At 41.0% G+C, this 18,515-nt stretch overlaps 1 protein-coding gene across 25 annotated transcripts in view; it reads right to left on the minus strand.

Annotated features, from left to right (window-relative positions):
* Positions 1–18,515, minus strand: part of ptprdb (protein tyrosine phosphatase receptor type Db) — a 176,949-nt gene that overhangs the window by 64,747 nt on the left and 93,687 nt on the right. For all 25 annotated transcript variants that reach the window (XM_039792332.1, XM_039792249.1, XM_039792079.1 and 22 more), the window contains one exon: positions 12,441–12,590. In XM_039792332.1, coding sequence (XP_039648266.1) covers positions 12,441–12,525 — 85 coding nt within the window. In that variant the 5' untranslated portion in view covers positions 12,526–12,590. The remainder of the gene's footprint in view (positions 1–12,440; positions 12,591–18,515) is intronic.

Consider the following 18,515-nt stretch of genomic DNA (forward strand, 5'->3'; position numbering starts at 1 on the left):
GCTCGCCTAATGGCATTCCAGCCAAACCAGAAAATCCCTACTTAAGGGCTTACCGCCAACCGCCCTGACAAAGGGAGAGAAATTGCTTTTTGCTGTTTAAAAGGAAGGGAGGGAGAGAGAGAGAATAGCTAAGCTTTTCAGAGGAGAGAAAAAGAGAAAGAGAGAGAGAGAGAGAGAGAGAACGTGTGTGTTGAAAGAGTGGGGAGGACTGAACAGAGGAGAGAGGGAGATAAAGGGAAAGAGTGGAGGGAGACAGATGGAGAGCGGAACGGGTAAGAAAGAGAGAGCATGAAGAGCAGAAGTGGAGGGAGAGAGGAAGATGAGCAGGAGGTGGATATGAGAGAGAGGGTGAGATAAAGACAGCGAGAGCGAGAGAGCCAGATGTACTGGCAAACATGGTCCGAGAGCCCCAAGCTGCCCAATCAACTCTACACTTCACTGGCTCACGGCCAAATCTACCTGAATGACTGAATAGAACAGTGTGTGTTTGTGTGTGTGTGTGAGAGAGAGTATGTGTAAATTTTTTGTCTGCTTGCTTTCATCCTTGCATATGTATATATACACAAACTGTGCACATACTGTACTATATGAGTGTGCTTGTGTGAGTTCATGTATATTTATTAGCGACAAAACGATTAGTCGATCGTCTGACAATTATACAATTTTAGCGATAAACTGATTAATGTAAGAATTTGTAAGATTTTCTCCTTTTTAACATTATTGTAAATATTTTTTTGATCACAACAAGCACTTTACAGATGACGTTGGGCTCTTTTCACTATTTTCTGACATTTTCTGCCTTATCGATTAATCTGAAAAATAGTTGCCAGATTGATAAAATCATCTAAGAATGATATATAATATGTACAGTATATCATTGAGGCACACAATTTCTACACGCATGTGTGATGCATGAGCGAGTGAGCAAATGTGCGTGTGCCCATCTGAGAGAGAGAGAAAGAGTGAGAGAATAAAGAGAGAGGGAAACAGAAAGAATGAGGAGCGGGAGATTCACTCTCTTAATCCTCTTGCTAATCTCTCCCCCACAAAACAAATGAAAAGTGTAAAGCCAGCAGAGCCATACTAAAAGGCACGGTACTGTAGATCTTTCAATTGCTTTTTTATCTTTCCCCCCTTCTCTTCATTTCTCTAACCGGATCTCTCTCTTAATATATCTCCTGTTTAATTGTCTTACGCTCTCTCTTTCTCATATTTTGCCCCTTTATCTTTCATCTGGCGCCTAATTCTTTGCCACTGAATCATTTCTTTTTCCCCCCTTCACAGCTGCTCTCCTTGCTGCCTCTTTCATCCTCATCCTTGTTACTCTTTCTCCATCTCCTCCCTCCATCTCTGGGGTGTTACATAAGTCTTCCTGTCACATTGACTGACTTAATGAGGGAGGGGTGGGGGGGTGGGGTGCAACCGTATGCTCCACACTTGTTCTCGCTCTCGCAACTCCTCTTCTCTCTTATTTTTCCTCCTCCCCTCTCTTTATGGGCTCTCATCCTTCCTCTTTTCCCTCGTCTCCCTTCCCTAGTCCATCACTTTTTTTTCACATTCATCCTCCCTGTTTGCCTCCTTTCTCTACCCTCGTACCACTTCTCTGCTCTCTATTTATGTTCCTGACTGTTGTGTCTTTTGCCAAGATCATCAGTTTCTTTATGGTTGTGCTGCTTGGTAGGATTAAGCATTGACATTTAGGCCAAGGAAGGTAGGGCTCAAGCTCAAAATGGCACTTCAATATTTGTAGCACTTTTAGGGGAGGGAAGAGCTACCTGAAGGGTTATTATTTCATGAATATAAGATGAAAGATAAGACGGACTTGGAAAATTCACACAAGAACTTGTTCTAGTGGGCCACATGCTTAGGTCGCCAGGCGTTCCTCACAGCCTTCCTCTTTTCCCTCAATATGACCCAAGATGGATGTGAGGGGAATCTACCGAGTGGGTCCGCGGGAAGAGATTTAGATGGAATTAGTGCCAATCTTTCCCCTCTTGGTGTGTGTCTGTGTGTGTGTGTGTGTGGGGGGGTGGAATGGAGGGTGGCTTACATAAAGTTTGCCATAGAGTGGGATCTGATCTACACAACAGATGGCAGGGATTACAAAGTCAGCTCCTCTCTCCGGACCACTTTCGAGTCACGGCTGAAAACGTGTGATAAACTTTGATTCCAGGCTGAAAGATAGTCTTAATGTCTTTTTGAAAAACAGAAATAAATAAATGCATTTGGGTAGCACAGAACGATGGTGGCCTAGAATACAAATTTGAGCGCATGAATGATATTGACTAATTCATATATACATCACAAATATGTCATCTGATATACAGGTTAAATCTGGACTGATGACATATTCTGCTATGCTTCTCCTCAAACCCGTTTCTTTATTTATTAAGTAAACCGTAACATGCAACGCTATTTCTGGATAAACTCCCCTTAAATGAACCTGCAAACATAATGGGGCTATGCACTGGAGTAGCAGAAAAGACAAATAGCAAGACTAAACGAAGCTAATGACACTTTGTAGGAGGCTACAGGGACATACTGTAACTGGCAGATGCTGTCTTAACCTAGAGGGACACAGCGAGAGAGATCGAGTTTTGTAAGAACAGATGCTAGCAAAAACCTTCAGGGAGTATGATTTACGAATATAGTGTATTAAGATTGGAAAATTGTATACATTTAAGAATGGAAAGTACATATTTGGGATGGAAAACAGATGGAACTAAGCACAAAAGATGCACATCTCAGGTTGTAAAGTTTTAAAAGTGTGATAAATAAGGGGCTCCTATACATTTTTATGACAGAGAAATGTATGAATGTGTTGAGCAACACACAATGACTGGAATGAGTTATATCCTCGGGATCCCAATTTATATGTATAAGATGTGAGAAAAATGTTTGTTTTTGTTTTTAAATTATTTGATTTGAATTGTTCTGTTCTCTGACCATTACTGTTAGAAATAATAATAAAACAAGACATGCGTGTAATTTATCCTGGGATGCACTGTGCCAAGTGATCTGAACTCCCACAGATCTTTTCCAAAACTCTGCAAAACATTGCAATTTCTGTGCCCTAATGCCTCATCTTGTGTGCCCTCAATCACTTAGCTGATCTGATGTGAAAAAGCATAAAGTAGACAGGCCTATCCCAACAAAGCAAATCAACAAAAAGCACGAAATGAACTCACTCTGTCGGTTACTGCAGCTATCAAAGTTACAAATTGGAAAAGAGAAGCTCTGAGATGCTGGATTACCAAGGGAGTATAAAATAACAGATACGAATATAGAATGACTAAGCTTTAGTATACTGTAAGAAGATGTTCATGGTAGCTAATTCTGTGTTTAAGCTAAATGCTTGGTTTATTTCTACTCTCATGTTGAATAGTGGATCATCCCTTAGAGGAGGAAAGGAATAAATGGTTATTGACCTTCCTGATCAGGTAGATATCAGGCGCATTCATAGATGATCCTGGGTGCTACTGAGTCTGTGTGGACACATGTTTATGTGCATGAATAGCTTTTGTGAGCATTTGTGTCTGCATGTTGGAAGTTTTGATCACATCTGAAAAGGCTGCTTTGGATGTTGGTACAACTTGCCAAGTATCTGTGCCTGCGCCTCACATTTTCCTGTGTGTGTGTGTGTGTGTGTGTGTGTGTGTGTGTGTGTGTGTGTGTGTATATGTGTGCTCATGTTGATAGTTAGGCATGTAATGAGTAATTTACAGCCCTTGCCAGGGAAAGATCCAGCTGCACAGTTTTGTATGTTGTGGTGGGTGGTAAGCTGATGACTCCAAATGAGAACTGAGTCAGGCTTGTCAGACAAGTTGAGGAACGAGGCCAATATCAGGGCCTGAGCCAGGGCCATGATAGTAAGCCTCAAGAGTGGGTGGGCAGCTGGCCAGAACCATAACTTAAAACACATTAACATCAAACCGACACATTAAGAGCAAATTATCAGCTGCTCGCTTTCGCCCTGGAATGAAATTGGATTGCTGGGGCCAATAAACACAGAGAGACAGCTATCATCCTTCTGCAGCACATAAGTGTTAATTGGAAAACATTTGGTATAATGGGCCATTTCAACATAGAAAATTAAATTACAGTATACACAGTTAAGTGCTGTTAACTTTTGATACCATTTCACACTTAAAAATATAAATAAAATGATAAAATGTTAATTCAAGTTGCATAAAGTTTAAGTGTCCATCTGTGTCAGTGTCTCAATCAAATCTGGAGTATTGTATTATTTCTTTTAAACATATAATATTCTCATATAAAATGTTGCTTATGACTTGTCACTTCTCTGTATGGATAACAGATCTGCAGTTGTTAGGACAACTTTCAGCTGACGTCACCACACATCACTTTTACAATGATGCAAGAGCAAAAGAATAAAATGCACTTTTACTGCCGATAGTAATGCATGTCCAATTAGCGTGCCACTTAGCCCACCATAGCTGCCCCAGGGTCTGGCTAGTGATGAGTTAATCAGGGTTAATTTGTTAGAAACACAAGGGGATGAATTAATCAAATGGGGTCTTCTTTTATACACAGATCATTAGAAACACATGGGCTACCCACTGGGTACACAACTTTACTGGGTCAGGGCTGGCTTCCCATGAAGATGAACAGAGGGTTTTCTCAGTGCTGGTCACAGTCTATTAGTCACAGACCACTGCTCTGCTAAGTTAGAGCTAAGCTGATGCTTTCCAGGCCTCTTCACAGACGGGTGCACCTGCTAAGCTAATGCTAAGCTAACGCTGGTCAGATCCTGTTACTCACAGATGGGCGCACAGCTATGCTAGCAGCTACTAGCCTCACTGCTGCGGGCCAGCGACACAGCACACTAAGAAGCTTCGGCAGCAGAACTGCTTCATTCTCTTTCTCATCAACATGGACTCTCCTTCTCTCAGCCTTATCTGTGGATTGACATTTATAGATAACAATGGAGAACTTATTGAAGGAGTCCAAAGGGTCACTGTGCTAAAACTGAGTATGAGATTACTGATTTGAAGGTACAGTATATTCTGTGCCCTCTACCCAGACTTAACAGTAACAGTAGGCAATTAACAGTAGGCTACTCCTAAAGCGGGTTAACAGTTAAAATAATAACATAACTGTTATTGGCATTTTCATTTTGTGTATATGACTTCTGAAAATGTTTGTGATGTGACCCATTTCTGTCACCTTCTATGGAGAGATATTTGCACTGGAGTTGATGGAAAGAGGTTGTCAATCATTTAAATAAGCCTTTTTATTTTTAAGGTTTAATGTCATATTTTGGATGAGCATGAGATGACACATCAACACGAGAGCCGAATTTCAATGCAATAAATGATTCCAGAAAATAAACCATAAATTATTTAGCTAATGACTGAAATTAGTTTTGTTGATAAGTGGCATGTTAATTAAAAATAAGGAAATTAAAAGACAATTTCAGCACGTTTAGAGTTATGCTCATTTCTTGTATTCCTTACACAACATCACTGTAGACTTTTCTGCTGTGTTTTTAATAAAAAAAACTGTCTAACCATGTTAACCCTCCCAATGCCTTGAGGGTAAAAAATGACCCGTTTATTAGTTTAACAGCACAGAAAACCTCCCATATTTTAATTCTTTTATTCGGTATGAAATTTGATGACATTTCCTGGCCTTACCAGAGCATTATGAAAAGTAAATCCTCTGCATCCTTTTTCATATGAAAGCTGTATATCATCAGAGTACAAATAATACGATATATCTTAATTTTTAAAGAAACAGAGACCATTTTACACGCCTTCCTCTCATCATGCCTGGATTACTGCAACAGCCTCTTTACTTGCCTCAACGAAAAATCTATTGATCGACTCCAGACTGCACTGAACCAGGCTTTTAACCAGAACCAAGAGACATGATCACATTACTCCTATTTTAGCCTCTTTACACTGGCTCCCAATGCTTTAGAATAGATTTTAAGATTTTACGGATTACTTTAAAGGCTCTTCGTGGCCTCTCTCCCTGCTATACCTCTGACCTCTTAGTACCGTATGCGCCGATATATACTTTGAGATCCTCAAGCAGAGGTCTTAAAAATACACTAAAAACTAAAGGGGACAGAGCATTAGCAGTCAGGGCCCCGAGGTTCTGAAACACAGGATGGCTGAGTCAGAGATCTCCTTTAAGTCCCTTCTTAAAACATACTTTTATCTGAGAGCCTTTCCTGATTTGACTGGAGTGTTAGTTTTTTTTATTTTCTTCCCTACACTGTATTGATTTTTAGACCCCAAATTGTTTTTCATCATTGTTTTCTTTTAAAACCTGATGATTTAATGACTTGTCGGTTTTTTTGCTGCCTTTGTGAAACACTTTATAAATATAATTATTATAATTATAATAATAAATATTGCCTTTGTGTCTTCTCCTGCATCTCTAGAGCTCAGACGTTAGTCAATATCTCATTTGTTTCCAGGATTTATGCTAAGCTAAGCTAAACTAATTTGCTGCTGGCTCCAGCTTCACATTGAATGGACCGATATGAGAATGTTATCAATCTGCTCATCTAAATAAATTCTCTGCATTAAAGAGTATTAGCACATGTCCCAAAATCTCTAAGTGAGTTTGTTATGTTGTTATATGCAAGGGAACATTTCAAAGTATTTGTAATTGTGGTCCATGCATGTAAAAACTGCCATGATACACAATTAAATGGTAGAAAATAAATGCAGAAATGATCTCTTAAGACTTGACCAGTAGGTTTACCAGTGTAACACTGAAGGCCTTTTGGTCATTTGGTCATCACTTCTCAGTCCACAGGAGAAATGCCGATAGCAGATGTTGACATTTTATACTGTGGCTACGGGCAATAATGTCAACCAGGATCTTGCCTTTTCTTTGCAATTTCAGCTGGGCATCGTTCAAAATCTTTCGATCCGGTGCCAATTTCGATACCTCAGTTTCGATGCCGGTTCCTAACAATACTTTTTTCGATACCATATGTTTTAAAATCCATTTCAACATCAACAAAAAACATTAAACACAAAGCTTTTATTTTCCACCTTAATTGTGAATCAAAACAGTTATCAAAATTAAAAAAATCTGGTAAAACTGCTCACTCAGAGTAACATTATTACAAGTGCCTTGCCTTGCAAGCTCAGCCTGTCAGTCAGTAATCAGGGCAGAGAAACCACTGTTGTGCCTGCTTGTCTAAGAGGAAGTGTAACGTCAACAGCACCGCGACCGCTTTCGGCTCGCCATAGGCTCGTTCGAGATGAACTGCGCCTCGCCTGTAAAGTGGACGAGAGCAGGCGGCAGCAGCCGGGGGACGTTAACAAAAATCCGCTCTCAAGTCGGACAGTTTTCTGGCCGTTTCCAGCAGCCTTCAGGCTGAACAGGAAGTGACAGAAACACTGTGGTCCAATTCTGATTTAATAAAATGTTATCAGACCCATATATCAGCTTGTACACAGTCTCCAGTTGTTTTTATTATGACAGAGTAGCTGTCAAAATGCTCTACATGCGATCTGTTGCTGATTTTAATTAACAACACACTGTAGATGATCCGTAATCTGAACGGATTTAGTCTCTCTGACTTCTAAACATAACTTTCAGCCACACAACATGTGTTCTGTACAGAATAAGCTTTAAATCAGACAAATCACATTTAAAACCCCTCCAATTCAAAATCAATAAAAAGTTTATATAAAACGTCACCATGTTGAGTCGATTCTGAACCAATCAGCTGTTAGATCAGCTGAGAGGCTGGCGTTTCCCAGCATGCCCTGGGTCGGCCTGGGTCTTGCAGTCGGTGGAGAGCAACTGCAGCGCTTGGCTCTAAAAACTGCGGCCGCCTTGATCTCGTGAGATTATTGTTGCCCACGTGTGCATGACGTCAGAACAAGTCGGGATCAAGTCGGACACAAATCGAACCGGCATGCATTGGGCGGCGATCGCCGGTGATCGATTCTGCGCAGATCTGGCTCATCTCAAACGAGCCTAATATCATATAGCTGTCTGCGTGAAGTTTGGAAAAACTGTAACCACACTTGAAACCACTTTATCGGCATCGCCGTGACTCACTGCGACTTCAACAAAACTGTAGACAGTTTACTCCGTCCGCACCTCTCTGTGTGTGTGTGTGTGGTGTGTGTGTGTGTGTGTGTGTGTGTGTGTGTGTGTGTGTGTGTGTGTGTGTCGGAGCTCCGCTCTTTGTCAATATGCAGAGAGGACAGATAAGCTTGCGCTTACGCGCTCAGACACTTTTGGAACCGAAATTTGAAAAGTATCGATGTTCGGTACCCAGCCCTAATTTCAGTGAGTCATGCAATGCCAATCAATCACAGAAAAGAAACACAATCCATGTAAGAAAAGAACGCTTGATTCTGTTTCACACCCTTAACTAATCCCCCAGGGCAGAAACCTTTAACCTCTGGGACCCTGCCTCTTCATCTCATGCCAGTAAATCCTGACGGTGCCTCATCCATCAGCAACAAGGAGCCATGAAGCTTGCACGAAACTAGATACTTATCGCAATCTAATCTCTTGTCTACTCTAAGCACTACACGTGCTTACATACATAAACATATAAAACAGACAACTACAAACTACATACTTACAGGGACACACACATGCATGTGGCCCGAAACATAAAGCCTTACGGATACAGTAGGCCTGAACTCACAAATCGTTAACACACATGTATAACAGCTTCTCAGCCTTCTTATGTTGTTGCCAAAGTCAAGTCTTGAGCAGATTTATTTACACGGCCCAAAATCCCTCATCACAAATTTGCCTCAAAGTGCATTATAATCTGTACAGCATACCACACCATGTAATGTATCTTTAGCAAGATACATTATCAATCTTTAGCATATTTTCAAAATGTATCACATGCATCAAATATGAAGAAAAAAACGCATATAGCTTTGTGTGCAGGTGCAAGGCTTATTACAGGGTACCTTGCACATTTCAACTGGCCCTAAATAAAACGTATTTATAAATAAACTAATTAACGCAGAGGTTTGGGGTTTTGTTTTTGAAATTATAAATCAGCTGATAATGTGAAAAGTCAAACCCAAACTGAAAACAAAATTAAAAACTATGTTCATTAAGCCTGCCGTGTTGTGGTAGAACATGTTGCTTTTTATAGAAACCTACACCTTTGAACTTAGAACCTGAGTGAAAGCTGAATTAAATATTTGCAGGTAACCAAAAAAGGCTCCTGTCTAAGCATTTGGTGTTCAGTGCCTCGCTCAAGGGCTCCCAAAGTAAGCAAAAGTAGCGGTGCTGTCACTGTGGGAGATTGACCCAACCACCTTATAGATTCCAGTCAACCTCAAGGCCATGGGAGTGCTGGCAATATGGCTGAATGTTGACAGGTCAATCAGTCACCACATGAGCAAGTTCTCTTTCCAATATTATACTCAGGCCTAATATGTCATGTGTGAAAATGTCATATTTTCAGTAGCTGAGAAAAACTGTTCTTTTAATGATGTGGTTTTTCAAGCTTTGTGGAAAAATGCACAGCTTTTATAACACATAAATGATGTAATGCAAACTGAGGCTAAAGAGTTTCACATTACCAAGAGCCTCCCTGGGCAGAATACTAAACCACTGCTCGGATTCAAAATGTACAGACTGCTTACTAAAGCACTGGGTTGCCACTCAGCATTGTCTCCTTACTGTAGCCTCTGAAAAAGGAGCTGTTTCCTTGTGTTCTGTTGAGCGCCCACACACACACACACACACACACACACACACACACACACACACACACACACACACACACACACACACACACACACACACACACACACACACACACACACACACACGCACGCAAGGGGAAGAACGACAGCTTGTTGGTTTTGGGGCAAGCGAGGGTCAGCAGAAATAACCCTGTTGCATCGTTTCCCGTCACCCTGAATGACACGTGGATATATGTAGTTTCTCACACAGGGCATCTCCCTGCGTACATGGAGCAGTGTAGCAGTGGCCCAGTTTGCGACGGGATCAGGGCATTACTCTTAATCCACCAGATAGATGTTATATGCATGCACGCGTACACAAATACACAATGAGAAACAAAAATGGGGGCGAGAGAGAGGCGGAGAGAAAGAGGGAGTAAAAGAGGAATTTTAAAAAGACATGCTTTCACAAGCAAAGCTCAGTGCACTGCGTGTATTGTTACACCAGCGCTTGTGTGCAGAATGCACATATGGTGCAGTGTCATGCAAGGTTTCCAACTATGCACATGGGATATTGTTCCATCTGATTGCATCTTAATACCCTCAGTCCATTAGTGTGTACTGGATTTGGGTGTAACTTGTGTAGCAAACATGTGTGTTGATGGTGTCAAAGTTTAATACAAAATGATGCCTCTTTCCAGACATAGAGGAGCAAACTAAAATGTTGCCTCTATTTTGTAAAACCCAATTCATTTGGCACTAAGTTTGAGTGAAGATAAGCACCACTGAAAGCAATTTTTCAGAGTGCATTTAACATTTGAAAACATGTACGTGTAGACACGCGACAAGCAACAAAGATGACTGTCAAGAAGCCTCTGTTTACATTTTCAACATTCAAATCTCTGAGTCCCCACTGTTGATATTAAAAGAGGCATTGTACATTATATACAATGAGATAAAAAGAGAAAAGAACAACCTTTCCTCTCCCCCGCCCACCCCCTTCCCCTCCCCTCAAGCTTTCTGTCCCTCCTTTCTCCCCAGATTATATGGATGTGAAAAGAAGAGGCAAGGAGCGAGCAGTATAAGAGCAATAAGAAAAAGTCACAGTGAATGAGACGAGGGCACAGGAAAAAGAAAAATATAGACAGCGGAGACAAAGAATGTATCCTTTCCACCCTCTGTGTGTCTGTGCTGCTCCCCTAACTGCCACAGTGGAAGTCTGGGAGCATCATCGTTTTGATGGATGACTGGGCCTTTACTGGCTGACCCTGGAACTTACACAGGGGACAAGAGGGCAGGAGGCTGAAAGGAAAACAAGAGTGGTTTGTGGATGTGTGTGCTTTACTGAGCTCTGTGTGACCGTGTACTTTCAAAACATTGCAGGACTGGGATGGCTGACTCAAGCCTTTACTTGTGTGTTGGTGGCGATGATATATGTTCAGCATCGTACAACCACAAGCTTGGAGCTACGCTGCATTTTCCTTAAAAAAAAAAAGACTGTTTGCTGCATGTTTTATCTGGTTAACAAACCTGACAAATGGGCAGAGAAGTCATGCCTGGCCAAGACTTTCTCTTACACCGTTAGAAACCCATACTAAGTATGTTAACATGCACATTAGAAGATGTTTAAAAAAAGCCAGAGACAAAAGTGAAAGAAGTCACAGATGATCAGAAAACGTGATAACGTTGGAATCACATATTGGGCCGAATATCGGCCGAATATAAAGGAGGTGGTTCTACCGGGGTAAATGGAATGTGTGATTATTTGCATGCTTTTAATGGTTTTGGCTTAATGGAAAGACATTTTATTAATTTTTTTTTTTCTGTACTGTAATAAAGTCATTTTAAAATTCAATTCATACCCAGGGAGATGAATTACCAGATGACTTCGTAAGTTCCATGCAATATTCCAAATATGATTAAAACTGGGGCTTAGACAATTAATCGATTAATCAATTGAAAGATAATTCAAACTAACTATTTTGATAATCTATTAATGGTTTGTTATTTATTAATATTTTTAAAGGCTCTGGGAAATGGTGATGGACATGTTTCATGTTTTTCTGATAGTTTATAGACCCAAAAAATATAGAGAAAAATAATCAACAGATTAATCAATAATAAAAATAATCAATTGTGGCCTTAATTAAAACCAGCATACAACTCATGACAAGAATATTAATGTTCATGTCCCTGAGAAATACATTGAACTAGCCCACGCACACGCACACACACGCACACACAAATGCGCGCGCGCGCACACACACACACACACACACACACACACACACACACACACACACACACACACACACACACACAAGCAGTGGAAAAAATTATCTGATTTGCCATATGTGGTCTGACTATCCATGCCAAGTAATACTGGGATGGACGAAAACAGCTGGCCTCATATCAAACCTACCCAGCACACATTCATACACTCACTCACTCACTCACTCACACTCACACAAAAAAAAAAAAAAAAAAAAAAAAAAAAAAAAAAAAAAAAAAAAAAAAAAAAAAAAAAAAAAAAAACGAACACACACACACACACACACACACACACACACACACACACACACACACACACACACACACACACACACATACAGTGGTTTGTAAGAGAAAATCAAGGCCATTCCAACCCTGCATGTGTTCGTGTACATGTGCATTCAAAAGATATGGTGTGCATATATAATTTTAACTGTTTCTCTCTATATCTGTGAGTAAGTGTGTGTAAGAATAAGAGTGTATGGGTCTGAGTGTGAAAGGACTCACAGTCGGCATCAGCGAGGAAAAGGAAGCTGAGGAGGAGCAAGCCTGGACTGGCAGAGTGCATCATGGGATATGTCGACACATGCATGCTGTATCCACCGTGAGCTCACTGCCTCACTGTATGACAGGACGATAGAAACAGGCCCTCACAACCTGGAGAGAGAAAGAATGGATGTAAAAAGAAATGCATTAGACTTTCAGAGAGTTTCAGATATTACATAGTCTGTGCACACACACACACACACACACACACACACACACACACACACACACACACACACACACACACACACACACACACACACACACACACACACACACACACACACACAGACTTGAAGTGTGTAAGTTGGCTCTAGGCCTTACGCTCCAGTTATGCAGCTGCCTCAACTCTTCTTGCTTCATTAGGACCATCCACTCATTGCCGGAGGTGTGTTTTGGTTAGTGTGTGTGTGTGTGTGTGTGTGCTTGTGTGCATGTGAGAGAGTTCACAAAGTAGCTGATGAATTTCAACTTACAGCAAACATTTAGCATTAAAACATCAGTCAGCTTCTAAAGTTCTTTTTTTTTTATCTCCCAAGTAAGCACATTTTTTTCTGCTCTGCTTTTTACCCATTGCATAACAAAGCAGACTTCAATACCAGATTTCTTCCAATGTACGTCAAATCTGCATGATTTCATATTGATGAAAATGAATGAATGGCTTTAACATGAAGGGGTGGAAAGATGGAGCGAGGGATTGATGGGGAGATTAAAGTGGGAGGAGACTGATCTACTGGCTACGTTGCACAGTGTTGGGTCAACGTACAGCTCAGTGTCTCTATCCTTTCATCCTTACATCACTCCTTTCCTCAGACTCCCTCTGTCTCCTTTTTTCTATCTTTCACGGTTTGGTGTTTTAAGCCCCCAACGTCGCCTTCCAGGGAGCGCGGCAATGGTTACGTTTAGGGTTAAGGTTAGGGTTAACTGCCTGGAAGGCGACGTTGGAGGCTTAAAACACCATCGAGCATCTTTCACACACTGGTTTCTTTCACTTTTTAGCAGTGTCCTTTCTTGTTGACTCCCCTGTCCCTTCCTTCTTATTCATATTGTCTTTTACTATTTAGTATTACTGTCCCCCAAGCATTTTTCCTTCTCCTTCCCATCAGATTTTTACTCCCTCTCTGTCCCTCTGTCTGTCCCTCTGTTTGTCTCTCTGTCTGTCTCTCTGTCTGTCTCTCTGCCATCTGCAGCGCCTGGTGTGAGCGTCTAGCATTAGAAGAAATTTCCCAACTCAAATCACATGGCACAATGAGACACGGCAGACCACTGCTGCTATCCAGAAACTGACAGTGTTAAGTAAGAGACGCTGAAAGTGAGCAGAGGCAAAATAGGCAAGGCAGCTTTACTTGCATAGCACATTTCAGCAACAAGGCAATTCAAAGTGCTTTACATAAAACATTAAAGGGCAATTAAAAACAAAAACATATGTTAAAGAGAATATAAAAACAGCTAAAAACAGAGAGAGATGATGCCTTTGTATAGCATGCATTTTTGCATTAATGAATGGGCGGGCTTGCACTGTAGGTGCATAAGGACTAGCTCATGGATACTGTATGTTGATACCTCTGTATGTGCATGCATGTGTACATTACCGCTTATTGCATGCACCGGTGCTGTATTGTGTGTCTGTGTGTGTATGTGCATGCTTGCAGCTGTATGTTCCTGTTGGTGCATGTGTTTGTGGGATTTCCAAAACTGGACAGAGTCATCAGCAGCAGTAGCAGCAGTCTTAATCCCCTCCACTTCTGAACAAGCCATCTGATTAAAAAAAAGACAACGGGGGCAGTGGTAGAAGACCGCTGGAACCCAGAGCTCTTGGCATCCTTGCAGCTAAAGCAGCAAAGAACTAAACACACACTGGATTTTCCACTTGGTTTGGTCTGAAACAATTGCTTTGAGATAACCTAGATCTCTCACTGCACAAATTAAGTCCTCTGCACTAAATCACAATGTACAATACTACAGTAGATATGGGAACTCTATACTGTATGAAAAGGCATATTATTCAAGTACCTTGTGCTTGTACTCACAACCCAGGGAAATTACAATTTTATATTTTATTAATATATTAATTTTAATTTAACGTTCAGAGAGTATTACTCTACTTTAGTGGCATTTCACAAGTTATTCTTTGTTAACTGGTGTTTTAACCAATATATTTCCATTTTAGAAAACAATTTCTACCACTACCACAGCTTCTAAATACTGTACTCTATATTTTACTGTAATCTTAATACTAACGCATATTGGCAATAGACTCTGTTCTCAACACAGCAGTCATGTGCATATTTGTCTATTTAAGCCACATTTTTGCTTTTTTTTATTAAGATGATCACTGTTAAAAAAGGGAATGTGTCTTGGTGTGTGTCTGTGTGTGTAGCCACTAATCACTTTGGCTGATTCAATGTCACTGGAAAAGCCTGCATTATTTAGTATCTCGCTTCACAGCATGTCACGTTAATTAAAGAGCTAAGATAACGGGGAGCGAGAGGCAGATGAAAAGAGAGAGAGATGAGAAAAAGGTGTGTGGAGGGGGGAGAAATGAAGTAGAGTGGTAAACAGAGCTATGAAACAGAGAAGAAAAGAGACGCGGGATGGAAAGAAGACAAAAAGGAAATAACCTGAGGGGAGACACACACACACACACACACACACACACACACACACACACACACACACACACACACACACACACACACACACACACACACACACACACACACACACACACACACACACACACACACACACACACACACACACACACAGCCAGGTACCAGATTGTAATCTGGGTGGCTGTTGTTGCTAGTATTACCGAGGGCCTAACGGGAAGCCTCCCTTGGTGCCTGAGCCTCTGCTGCTGCTGTGGATCACAGTCCGCTCTAAGCCATTCACTTACATTAGTCCCTATCACTCAATAATACACCGTCTGTCTGGCAGGGCCTGCGGTGATCAGTCACACTTATCTCTGGGATAGCTTCTGACAGAACAAAGACTGACTCAAAGAGTGACAGACCGGCTTATGTTTTTTCACAGGACAGACAGTAGGACGCATGAGGAGGGAGAAGAACATGAGGAAAGGGAGGAGAGAACAGAGGGAGAGGAGGACTTTAGAGAGACAGGAAAGTTGGAATGTAAGCTTTAAAGACATTTTTGTAACCGACAATATAATGGTTACCCAAATATTTGGCTTTTTGGTTTGAGACAGTGTAATAACACGCATGCTTTAATAAACAAAATGGGTTTAAATATAGCCATAATGCTTAAAACCACCGGTTACATCATTAACAGATAACAAAAATGCTATATTAATCAGAAGTTGTTATTGCATTAACTGGCTGTTTATTGGATTAACAGCTTTATTTATTTTTGTCCATTTGGGTCATTTGTATTAAGTTATTACATTATCTGGTAGTTATTACATTATCAGTTGCTACAGAGCTAAAGAGACAAAAATCTTTATTGCGAGATGGAGCTGAAAAGTTGTGAGATGGGGAAACAGAAGTAAAAGAGAGAATACGATCCAAAAATGAAATGAAAAGAGAAAGAAAGTGTGGGTGGATGATGAGAGAGAGAAAGCATAGGGTATACTACAAAGCGAAGGCGTAGTACAGCTGGAAGGGACGCTGAGAAAGATAGAGACAAAGACAAAAGACAGATCCTAAAAAGCATAGCTTAAGGCAAACTGTGTGCCATGGAAAAAGAACACTGAGTATCCTAATTTGATTTGATATTCCCAAAGCTGAGCCACCAAATGCAATTAGACATGCTAATTAACTTATTCTATTTGCCCTGTTGAAACAGTGGCAGACTGACATAAATGTCAATGGAGAAACAATTTGTATTTGTTGCATCATAGCGCTGCATGGCAAACAAGATAAGCTGAGGGGAAAAAGCTTTACCATTAAGGATGGTGGTAAGCTCAAGCCATAAGAAAAATTTAAAAATGTTTGGGCTGGTGTGGTGGCTGTCAATCTAACTGACAGCACTCAATCTGGACTCTGACCTGTTTTTTTTTAGACCCCTTGGGTCCACAACTGTATTGCCATGTCCCATTTTCGTTTTTGATTTTTAAAGATTATTTTTTGGGCTTTTTCAAAACTGTATTAGATAGCGATAGATAAACAGGAAAGGGGGGAGAGAGAGAGGGATGACGTGTAGAAAAGGGCTGCAGGTCAGATTAAAACCCCGGCTGCTGCAAAGGACTCAGCCTACGTGGGGCCGAACTCTACCATGTGAGCTGGAAGTTGCCCCAGCCACCATGTCCCATTTTCAGGAGTGCTGTCTGCTGTCTGCGTCTTTTCTAACGGTCTTATAAGACAGTCCTGAAAATGTTTTACAAACATGAACAACTTGCTTCTTGAATTCTTCTGATCTCAGCCTTTTCTCTGTCTCAATTTAGACAGTTTTGACTAAAACACTTTGATTATTTGAGCAGCCAAAGAAGTTGAAGATGCCCCGTGTTACTCACAGAATAATCTCTTCTCACAGCAGATATATACTGTACTAAGCAGTATGGAAATAAGATTTGAAAAATGCCAGAAAAATAAAACAGCCTCTCTCATAGCACAACAAACAAAAAGAGTGTTTGTATGTGTACACACACACACACACACACACACACACACACACACACACACACACACACACACACACACACACACACACACACACACACACACACACACACACACACACACACACACACACACAGCATGTTTTCAAGAGAAACTATCTTTAAAGGCACACACAACTCAGTGTCAGTGTCTGTAGGGATGGCTGCTGATGACATCATGCTGTGACAGAGATTGTAATTGCGCCTGTATAGGTTGACTCATCTACTTTTAGCACCCAAGAGCAACCAGTGTATGTAGGTACTGTACTCTAAGTGTGTGTGTGTGTGTGTGTGTGTGTGTGTGTATGTGTATGTATGTGGACAGAAAGAACGCTCCAGCAAACCATCTCTTTAATATTCACTAAAGTGAGTCAGATGCTGGCATTGTGTGGGTGGAGAGGCACATACATCAGCTGTATTTTCTACAGATTCATATGCATATCGGTTCATGTGCAACAGTGTTTCATTCAGTAATAAATAGGCCTGTCAATGCTGGCTTTGTATCTCCATGGCTTTCACATGATCTGTGCATGACAAACAAACATCTCTGCACAGAGAAGGGTTAACCATACTGTAGGTCGCAGAGACTTGCAGAGGAGCTGACATGCACTGCTCAGAACATGAACATCCCTGGTGCACATTCGCCTACATGCAGACCAGAGAAGAATGTTTCAACCTTTAAGGTTAAGCAGCCAAAACGACTGTACTTTATTAAGGTTAGGGAAAGAGCTGGCTCATGGCTCAATGTTAGAAATATTAATATGACAACTAGCTTGAAGAAGGACATGCAATTTTGCAGCTAGTGCTTTAGGCAAAGACTTTCTCCACCTCAACCTTCTCAATCTTACTTTTAACCATATCCAGCGGTAGCTCAGTCCGTAGGGACTTGGTTTGGAAACTGGAGGGTCGCCAGTTCAAGACTGTGGAGTGGTAGCTGGAGAGATGCCAGTTCACCTCCTGGGCAACTGCTCGGGGCACCCTTAATGGGCCGCCCCCTCACTCTGACAACTCTCCATTAATGTATGTATGTTTGTGTGTGTATTTCAGGCCTGTGTGTAATATATCAACAGAGTGTAAACATGTAATTTCATATACATTATCAACAGATCAATACAGTATCTCTTCTTCTTCATCAGAGCTGTAGACTTTAGCTGTAGACACTTTGACTCGAGCTGAACTAAGGACTTATGACTTGCCCTAAAATACTTAAAATAGCTCAGATCAATGCCACACTATGTCCTGTAGTTTGGACAGCATTAGTTTCCCTGAAAAAAACGGATACATGCAAAGATGGAGTTTATATGAAAGGACATCGTAGGGGTAGGGGTTAATACATCATTTGCTGGATAAGAGTGATCCCTTAACTTCACTTATATAGCTGTGAAAACAAATGACCAAAAAGTAGATTTCACTGGGAGATG

The sequence above is a fragment of the Perca fluviatilis genome, chromosome 1 (assembly GCF_010015445.1).
Source record: "Perca fluviatilis chromosome 1, GENO_Pfluv_1.0, whole genome shotgun sequence".
Lineage (NCBI taxonomy): Eukaryota > Metazoa > Chordata > Actinopteri > Perciformes > Percidae > Perca > Perca fluviatilis.